General features: G+C 38.1%; 1 protein-coding gene across 4 annotated transcripts in view; it reads left to right on the top strand.

Annotated features, from left to right (window-relative positions):
* Positions 1 to 392: 392 nt before the first annotated feature.
* LOC143849018 (putative serine/threonine protein kinase IRE) overlaps positions 393 to 10,439 on the top strand; it is a 29,848-nt gene continuing 19,801 nt past the window's right edge. The window contains exons 1-5 of one of the 4 annotated variants that reach the window (XM_077358069.1): positions 393 to 830; positions 945 to 1,041; positions 6,171 to 6,935; positions 7,860 to 7,927; positions 8,101 to 8,286. In XM_077358069.1, coding sequence (XP_077214184.1) covers positions 6,491 to 6,935; positions 7,860 to 7,927; positions 8,101 to 8,286 — 699 coding nt within the window. In that variant the 5' untranslated portion in view covers positions 393 to 830; positions 945 to 1,041; positions 6,171 to 6,490. Of the gene's footprint in view, positions 831 to 944; positions 1,042 to 5,809; positions 6,936 to 7,859; positions 7,928 to 8,100; positions 8,287 to 10,439 lie in introns of those variants that run through there. The other 3 variants (XM_077358070.1, XR_013235519.1, XM_077358068.1) reach the window with 3 other exon arrangements.

The following is a 10,439-nucleotide window of genomic DNA, read 5'->3' as shown; positions in this document are numbered from 1 at the left end:
AGTTGAGTTCGGATTGAGGGCTTCAACAAACTGATCCGAGTGAAACCCGATATTTTTTTATCATTTTTTCAGTTTTTAGTAAGCTTAAAAACTCAGGACGAGTTTGGGTTGGAAGAAAGGGTTCCTCGGGTCGGGTCGGGTCGGGTTGAGGCTCTGGAAATCAGGTCGGGTTGGGTTGAGTACATGTTTCCTCGGGTTGGGTTCGGATTGGACTTAACCCAACCCAACTCAACCCAACCCATCCCTACCGAGTTGCACCCCTGATTGGAATTAAAAAGGAAAGACAAAATGAGTTTGTTTCATTATCAGAATCAAATCAAAACATAGTAATCCAAATACCAATAGCCTGATCATACACCAAAATCTAATCAACACAAATTGGTGTCCAAAATGGGATGGGTATTTTGTTGCAGGCATTTGCTTTGGATTACTGAACACAGTGCTCTAATTAAACATAGAAAAAAATAATAATCTTCCTTACTTTCTTCTCTCCTGCCATTCGTTCTCTTACCGGATTGTTCTGAGAGGGCAAGATCTTAAGAGACCTTGCACGAATTGCTTCGACCAATTGCTTACTCCATGCTCTATCTGTTTCTCCCTTTCCCTGTCCCCAAACAAACCCTAGAATGGGAAAATTCAAAATGTTCCCATTCCCACTACTTTCAATCCTTTTAATTCGTCACCGTTTCATTTTTCCTATTTATCTCCCAGCGTCCAAATGGACCCGAGGAATGGGCGAAAGCCGCCTAAATATAGGTGGGTTGTTACTCTTCAACGCAAAAACCTCAGCCAATGGAGAAAATCCCCATTGGAAAACAGTGAGAAAGAAGGTGAGATCTAGATTTATTCTAATTGCTTTCCATCTCCAAAAGAAGGGAAGAAGAAGATAAAAAAGGTTGTATGAATTTCTTCTTCTTTTTTGTTCCATTTTTCTCTATATTCAGATCAGAAGATCTTCTGGCAAGAAGCTCCAAGACCCTCTTATCTCTTTCCCATTGGAAATTTACATGGGCTGTCAAAGACCCATAAGTCAGGTTCAAGGTATGTGAGAAGAGCATTCCCAAATTCTATCAACTCTATTTAAAATATCTAAATACTTGTCCCAATCTTGTCTGACTGCTATTTCGGCCAATATCCCTATCTTTTCTACCGGAGATTTGTACGTTTTTGGGTTTCACTTGAGGTTTTTAGATTATAACGATAGGGTGGCTGGGTTGACCCAGAGCAGAAAATTGAATTGAAATTTGGTCTGCGTATTGTTTCAGTTTTGGTTTTAGAGAGTATTTCAATGGGTGGGCGGTTGGGATGAGAGAAAGAGTTAGTGCCCTAAAAACCAGTGTACTTCGCTTATTTATTAATAAAAGTTTTATTTCATAACATTCTTGGGTGTTGTTTAAATAAATATGTGAGATGTGCTTATTTGTTTTACACATACTTGTCCTTAAGGAGCAAAGTAGGAATTCCATGCTCAAGGATTTACAGATCTTACGAAGAAAAGAGAGATGAAATTCCGTTTTTTTGCAAACCTTAAAGGTTCTTTGTTGGGGTCGAGATTGGACATCACCTCGTGTACACAACTAGCATCTATCTTGCCTACATGCACGTGGAGTGGAGTGGCTTATCTCAATCACTTGATTAGTGGACCCTAAGGAATAAGAGTGGGTGTGACAATGGGATTGCGTATTGAACATGATCGTATTAGAATAGCGACAGGAGATCGTAAGGCTATTCTGCCAGACAAGACCCTTTACATGTCCTTTGACCTGAAGGATCATATTGGTTTGTGGGTCCGTTTTTCACTCTTGGTCCGTTTTTTTGCAAACCTTAAAGGTTCTTTGTTGGGGTCGAGATTGGACATCACCTCGTGTACACAACTAGCATCTATCTTGCCTACATGCACGTGGAGTGGAGTGGCTTATCTCAATCACTTGATTAGTGGACCCTAAGGAATAAGAGTGGGTGTGACAATGGGATTGCGTATTGAACATGATCGTATTAGAATAGCGACAGGAGATCGTAAGGCTATTCTGCCAGACAAGACCCTTTACATGTCCTTTGACCTGAAGGATCATATTGGTTTGTGGGTCCGTTTTTCACTCTTGGTCTATCTAATAGTGGTTTTTGTAAGGATCACCTGAGGGTAGTACTGAAGTGTTGGACAAATCTATGAGGCTAATAGGGATACCCGATATAGAATTCTCTGCACAGTTATTGGGACAACATCTTTAGTTTTTGTCAAAGCAGTAGGCCTATAAAATTACCTGGCCAAGTGAATTTGATAAAATGTTTATCAAATATTTTTCAAAATATATATTGAAATGATTTTAGCAAATGCATTTGCGGGCTCAAACTTCTTGACTGAAAGGTATACCACAAGTGGGCCCGTGGTAGTTTAGTCCACCCTCTATAGGACCCAACTCAGTAAATGTAGAAAGGGGAAGGGACTTGCACATATTAGATGTGATTAGGGGTATGATGATTTGACTGTTACCTTCAAGATTACGTCTCGATGGAGGCCACTGATTCAATGCGATTGTAGTTTTGACTACGGAGCAAGATCGTAGTGGGGCCCATCTCTGGGTTCTACAGGATCAACCGTTAAATCTCTGCAACGATGTCACTCACAACTTGAATGGCCCATTTATATCCTTTGGATAGGGGTCCCCGCATTTATAGGATTGTACACACTAACTAGTTTCGTGGCATTTGATGCAAAGGGAAAGATTTACATAGTTCCAAAGTGTGTATGCACTATGGGACACAAATGGATACCAAATTAGTAAAGTGTTAACTAGGGGTGCAACTTGGGTCAGGTTTTACCCAACCCGCATCGACCCGACCCGAAAATAGCGTGGGTCGGGTTTAGAAATCATGGGTCTTGTGTAGGGTCAAGTTTTAGTTTAAAAACCCCGCTCAATCTTGGGTAGGGTCGGGTTTAAAGAAAAAAACCCAAAACCCGACCCGACTTATGTAAGTGTACTATGACATTTTTAATTATCTCTTGAATAACATAGCAAATTATTTTTCAATATAATGATATAATTGTTTTCATTGAGGTGATCATGTTTGCGATGTGAAAATATAGTTTCCTTCTTAAATTTATACACTTGATTACATAATTTTAGAGATTTTTGGTGTGAAGATTTGTTTTTTTTTCCTACAACGCGTCAACGTGAAAAAATCCGACCCGACTCGACCCGACCCGAGAATTATCATGGGTAGGGCCGGGTTTGGGAATCATGGGTTTTCTGGGAAAAAACCCGACCCGACCCGACCCAACCCGACCCGAGATATTTCTCGGGTAGGGTAGGGTTCTTCAAAACCCGACCCACCCGACCCGAGTTGCACCCTACTGTTAACCAAAGGGGTATTTTGGGAATTACATATAATTTGGATGGAGCTTTAATCCCATCGGATGAGAGGATATTTCATTTATTTAAGCGGAGAACTAAATGCAAATTTATATTCAATTGGAAAATCACCGTGGAAATCCACATAGGACGAAATTAGTTGGGCGCAATGCAACGATGCCCATTTTGGATAACCAATATGATTTGGCTTTAATTTTTAATTAAATAAAATCTTGTCCAATGTCTCTCTGAAGAGAAAATAGAAAGGGAAGTTACTAGGAAAAGAGAAAGAGAGATTGTAGGAGAAATTGTAGAAGAAAAAAATAGGTTTTCAAGGTTGGGAACACTTCCAATGCTAGTTGGAAACCTATGGGGTTTCCACTTTGTGTTGGTTTCTAATTTCCATAGTCTAGAGAACTAGTTTTCACAATTTGAGTCAAATTGTAAGATAAACTTTAGGATTTTTAAAAAGTTGGAAACCAACTCTATATAAACCAACAGAGCACGTTTTTTGGATGCTCTCCCATGCTAAAAAACACTCTTAAGAGTGCTCTCCAAGAAGGTACATCAATTCTCCTTTTCTCTCTCTTCTACTTCTAGTTTTTGTGAAAACTACCAAAGCTCCATCAAAGAAAATTGTTTTCCCATCCAAGGATCTGATTTAGATCAGATTAGAACTAAGAACAAAAGTTGTTCTCAACCCCTTTGTGCAAAACAAAGGAATCCATCGGTTCGACTTGCGGTGTCGCGGCGATTAGATCGTTCATGGCCGTTCGAGGAGTAGATCACGCAGAGGTTCTTCTTTGCAACAACAACTGGGGTAATTTATATATTCTATGTTTTATTTTTATCATCATCAGATCATCTAGACCCTAGGATTCCTGGGCTAAAGGGCAAAATTGAAGAAATTTTTTTTCTACACAATTTCTAGTTCCGCTACGCGTAGTAATTTTGCCCGGGGTTACAACCCTTCTAACAATTACCCCTTGTCGAAAACCTTCATTGGAAGACGATAATTCTCGAAGCAACGACAAAAATGGTACGGTTGATGGATTGCTTTGGTGTAAGGATTTTGGGAATCTTGTTAATGGAGAATTTGATCGGACGGCAGGAAGATGAAGATCGATGGTGTAGAACATCTGCATCTGGTATCCATAAACGGCTCGTGAATAGAGAGAGAGAGAGAGAGAGAGAGAGAGAGAGAGAGAGAGAGAGAGAGAGAGAGCGAGTTTTTCTCTGTGGAGGAAAATGAAGAAGATTCCAGCCAGAGACCGAGGTATTTATAGTGCGAAACAATGAGAAAGAACCACAAAATAGATCACTATTTATGAAGCTACCCTCCCATGTACCGATTACTTAGCGTTTTGATCCTTGTATCTCGAATTTTGGATCTCATACGTTCCGAGTTAGGGATGGCTAATCGTGCCCTTAATTGTATCATCTTTCTCTTTATCAAGTAAACCGTTTGGCGTTTGGGGTCCCCACCAAACCCCAGGTTGCCCTTTAAAAAAAAGCTACGCTCCTAGTTTAAGGCGACTGTTTTCCCAGGCCATGTCTGGTTGAACAGGGTGGCTCGAAGAGTTGTGGAATAAGAAGTCAAAAGGGAAAAGACACGCATTTGATTTGTCTAGAAGAATAGTGGAATAGTAGTAAGTAATGTTTGATTGCATGGTAGTCCTCTCGGAGAGTAGTGGAAAAGTAGGGGTGTCATTACAAATATAGACAGTGACGAGAGAAAAGGAAGAGAGAGAAATAGAGAAAAAAATACCTTTTCCACTATTCTTTTACGGAAATTCTACTTTTTTGGTAGGGGAGTTTCAATGTAATATTGGCAACCAAATGACAAATCAGTTGCTGTCGGCATTTGAAATTCCGATGTATGTCAAGCATCTGTGCAACCTAACATTGTGCCTTATGGAGGAATGCCAAGGTACAGCGCAGCCCTCATCATATGTTGAATATTTGATTGATCTAAACCATCCATTTGATAGGCATTTCTTTGAATTTCTTGCGACCCAAAATATTACAAAAATCACCCCATCTTGATGTCAATAACATGGGATTTGCTAGGGACCATCACATAAAGTCATTCTGTGGCAGGCTGTTGCATGTGAGAGCAGCCACACAAGCTCGCTCTTCAGCAGATTTTGTTGTATCCATTTAATTCATATGAGGTGGCCGCTCTCACATTCAACAGCCTGCCACGAAATGGCTTTCTTCGATGGTCCCTAGCAAATCCCCAATGACAGATTTTATTGGCGATGAATGTGGACCATAAAAAAAATATGGTCAGCCATTTATATTAAAAAATAGTTTATTTAATGGACGGTCGTGCTTGCACCTGCAGTGAAAACAACATAATTTGACAATCTAAACCATTCATTTGCTGGACCCTACGTATATGTTAGATTATTTCTTTTTATTCTTTTAGATATTCTGCTCATTTTCTGGATTTATTTTGATTTTTTGCCTAGATCTGGTTGTAAATGAGCAGAACATGTTGTTAGATTGTGTTCTTTTTATTCTTTTAGATATTTTGCTCATATCTTTACTGGATTTATTTTCATTTTTTTCCTAGATCTGTTTGCAGATGAGGGGGAACATGTTGTTAGAAGGCTGTTTTCTCTCATTCTAATATATTATTTTTGATATTTTGCTTTTCTTTTTTGGATTTCTTATGATTTTTTTCCTAGATCTGGTTGTATAAGAGGGTAACATGTTGTTAGAAGGCTGTTTTCTCTCATTCGATTAAATTATTTGAGATATTTTGCTCATATTTTCTGGATTTCTTTTGATATTTTGCTCATCTTTCATTGGAAGGCAATAATTCTTGAAGCAGCAACAAAAATGGCAGGGTTGATGGATTGCTTTGGTATGAGGATTCTGGGCGTCGTGTTAATGGAGAATTCTCGTGGGCAGTTGTTCAATCAAATAGCTTGTTGATCACAACCTTTTTTCTTGCTGAAATCAAATGAATTGGCGTCGTCGTTTTGCCTAATTTGTCAGCCCAATAGTAAAATCTAAAATCCTGAAAAAAATTGTAGGACATGATCTAGGCAGTAGGGAAAAAATCCAGAAATGAATTTTCTAGGAACATAGCTAAGGTTTTCCCAAAGACATCTATTGTCATCGATGTCTTGATGACGCCCTCTCAGTCTGGAGATGCCAGTGCCCGTGGGGGAAATGGCAATTCTAATGTATCTGACCCAGTGGCACCACAGCCTGTCCAGGAAAAGGAGACGACGACAATCACAAGGAGCAAACTGAGAAAGATCCCTCGAATCCCCATCCGCCGTGACTCTGCCAGCGAAGTCCAGAATCTGGAGAAAGAGGAAAGCAGTAAACGTGATCGAGAGGATGGCATGGAGCCAGGGCATGGCAATTCTTCTCCCATCCTCGCCTCTTCCCTCGGTCTAAACCACATCCGAACAAGATCTCAACCTTCTCCCCTTCGATTCTCTTCCTCCACCACACCCACTCCTTCTGATCCCGACAATGGTAGGAGCAAGCACAAAGATGGAGATGCTCGTCCCATTGGACACTCATTGGCTTTCCCCCCCTATGACCCACTCTTGGCTAAACAAGGTATGCTTCCATTTGCTCCTCGGCTTGGAATTGTCTCTGAGAATACAATACAGGTTCACAGATGTTTTTTGTGCATTTCATTCTTCTATCTTTTCTTGTGGTTTTGGTTATGTTTCCTTCATCACCACCATCAAGAGAGGCTAGTGCCATAATCGCCTTTATTCCTATAGCAGCATTTAGGGGCCTTAATGAATGACTTCGGCATGCTTTGATTATTATTGGGGTTATATGAAATGCCTGTTGTTTTCCATTTGATTATGTTTGAAACTTGTGACATTTGGGGGGAGTTGTTGGACTGATTAATCTTTGTTTATTTTGTTGTACATGCTTGATGTAATGGTGTGAAGTTTGAAGAACCCTATGATAAATAATGTAAATCTGAAGCGTTTTGGTTGTATATATGTGTCATGTTGTTCTGATGCTGTCCTGACAAACACCTAGTCCATGACTCAAGGTTATGGACCATAGTCACTCGCTTACTCGAGGTAACCAGATAAATACAATTAATAAAGAGAGAGCTGACAGTGATCTTGATCATCAAGTCTTATAATGTGTTTGTGGCTTTTGAACGGCATTATTTTTAAACTGTATTTGTTGGTAAGTGGAAACTATGCCAAAATCTAAGAGGATAAACTGAGCTCCTCCAGGGACATTAATATATGATGTAAGAATTGATTATTTGATTATCCACCTGATCTACCATCATGTTCTGTATATCCCCTTGGTTGCACTCAACTAGTTTCATGGGGTTCATTTCATTATCTATATTCTAGATAATAGTGGAAAATTTTTAACTCACAACAATAAAAGAAGTTATGATGTAACTTCAAATGTGCTTATGTTCATATTATTGATAAGATGCCTGGCTATTTGTCTAAATGGATTTGGTTGAGTATTTATTTATGTTTGAAAAACTTTATACAGGGAAAAAGAGCCCATGGTTTCAATCCAAATCCTTTAGGGGTCCATTTCCAAACCATTCAGAGATGGAGGTAATGGTCTTGTATGGCCTTCGAACTTATTCGAGATAAGTTGGTTATAGGCAGCTTCCCATTTTCCATGGAAGGCAATTAATAATTTTGCTAGTTAGTGCATATTTTTGTATCTTTATATTGTTCTTTGTTGGTTTATTTGAGTGTAACTTTGTAATTTATTATACTTGCAGGAGCATCATGCCGCTTTTGACACTGCAAAAGAAATCCAATCTCCACGCTTTCAAGCCATCTTGAGGGTTACAAGTGGTCGAAGGAAGAGATCTCCCGCTGATGTCAAGAGTTTTTCTCATGAATTAAATTCCAAAGGAGTACGCCCATTTCCGTTGTGGAAACCTCGTGGATTAAGCCATCCAGAGGTAATTGTTCCCTGTCTAGTTCGAACCATACATTTTATATATGTACATACTTACATTGGCTGTTGAGATGTGTGGCAATTGTGGTCATGTGCAAAACAGTTTTTATACTTTTTGTAACGACCCGATTTTCGTGACCGGATCACTACAAGCAAACACCTGTCAAAATACTCATAATTTTTTTTTTAAACCATATATGAAAATTAAACAACCATCATTCTTATTCCAATCCCTACAATGTTCCCTTTCATAACATTTACTTAAAACAATTAATCATCCGAATAAAGTCTTAACTAAACAAGCTAAACTAAATTAAAAGTGACGACCAAGCTGTATCGTCCCTTTATTTGATTGCTCCCATCCCCTACGCTCCTAAATGTCTTCGTGCGCAAATGCACTCTCATTAACGTTCTCTAGTCCTGGGGAGAAAAATAGGGTCAGCAGGATGATAGAAACTAAACCAGTATAAGAGTTCAATTTAAAATAACAAATCAAGATTCATATATTATAAATAAGACAGTTGAAATTTTCCAGAATAATGGTTTACCAAAATTTTCTGCAACTGAATAGAAAAATCATTTTAAGGTGAACAAATGTACTAATAACTGAAAGAGAATAATCCAATAACAATAGGAACAATTGTAAATCTGCTACATTCTTATCATATCAATTTCATTTAAACCCATGGCACTCCAGCTCCCACTAGCTTGTTGCCCTTGCCGACACGACCGACTCTACGTGGACTTATTACGGTAGATCATACCGCCTAGGGACTCTTGGTCTTCGTAGGATTCCAACATCAACTAGGATTTGCGCTTTTCTCCCAAGTTGTATACCTTTAATTACGGGAATAACTCAATGGTTTCCCATCACCCTTCCCCATTTCATCTTTGGATATTTCCTATGTTTCCATACGGCTTCCAAGTTATTCCATATGATTGAAAAATACAAATAAACTGATAATTCTTTATTAGAAATCAGATTCCATTTCCAACATGTAATATAGGAGACAAAATTTCATTTACCATAGAATAACTTAGAAAACAATAAAACTTAAAATACTTCACCATCCTTGTTGCATGAATTGAAAGCCATATGAGCAAAGTTAGCTATCACCTGCCTTTGAGATTTATGAACGTGGAAGAACGCACCGGTCTCTGTTAAGAAGTGTAGGGAAGTGGTCCTGAAGTCAAATCAATGTGTAAAAGTCAATTTTTTTTTGTCTACACTCTTTTAACATTCATCCATTTTTATTTTTTTTACGCAGCCCCCATCCTTAAGATCAATAGGGTACCTATAGTGATACAACTGCTGCCCTTTTTGGAGATTTTGCGATTGTACTCACAAAAGCATTAGCTGCTTCCTTGCTTACAGTCTAATAAACACACCTATATGACTACTAGTTGCTGCTATGTTTTTAAGGCAACAACCTCATACATATGAGGGCACAGTTCAGCATTCTATGTATAGACCCAACCAACCCAGAGACTGATTAGGCAATTTATTTGTCATATATATATATATATATATATATATATATATATATATATATACATTATTATTTTTATATGTGGAACTAATGAAGGAAGAAATACACGAAAATCAAGCAAGTTACAAAAGTACTGACGAAATTTCATGTTCATATAAGTACTAATATTATCCTTTTTGTGCTAAGAAGTACTAATGAAGTTTATTTGAGCATATGATCATTGGGTCAAAAGAACTGACTAGGATAGAAGTTTGCAGTACAAAGTTTTTCGATTCAACTGGCTTCGAAATATCAGTGTGAGTAAGATTACTAGATATTTAGGTTGTGTGTGTGTGTGTGTGTGTGTGTGTGTGTATACTCGAATTTAGAAATTATGTATAAAATTTATTCGATCTCCAAAATATTTTAAATTATCTCATATGTCGTATATGCCTTAGAATTGTCAAAAGTATAAGAAATATTTGAAAGTTCATAAATCCGGACTGATTCCTATTCCCAAAAATAGTTACAAAACCAATAGTGAACTTTATATGGGTATGTAACCCCGTATACCCTCAACTGTTGGAATGGAAATTACATAGAAATTTCTACTGTTATTACAATCATTATTATTATTATCATCATTATTATTATTCTATACCTTCAACTGTTGGAATGGAAATTATAT

Source organism: Tasmannia lanceolata, unplaced genomic scaffold (assembly GCF_043159265.1).
Source record: "Tasmannia lanceolata isolate RefF3 unplaced genomic scaffold, GAP_Taslan_0.1 ptg000016l, whole genome shotgun sequence".
In the NCBI taxonomy this organism is placed as follows: Eukaryota; Viridiplantae; Streptophyta; class Magnoliopsida; order Canellales; family Winteraceae; genus Tasmannia; species Tasmannia lanceolata.
Note: the sequence above shows the minus strand (reverse complement) of the source record. Positions and strands in the feature narration are given on the sequence as shown.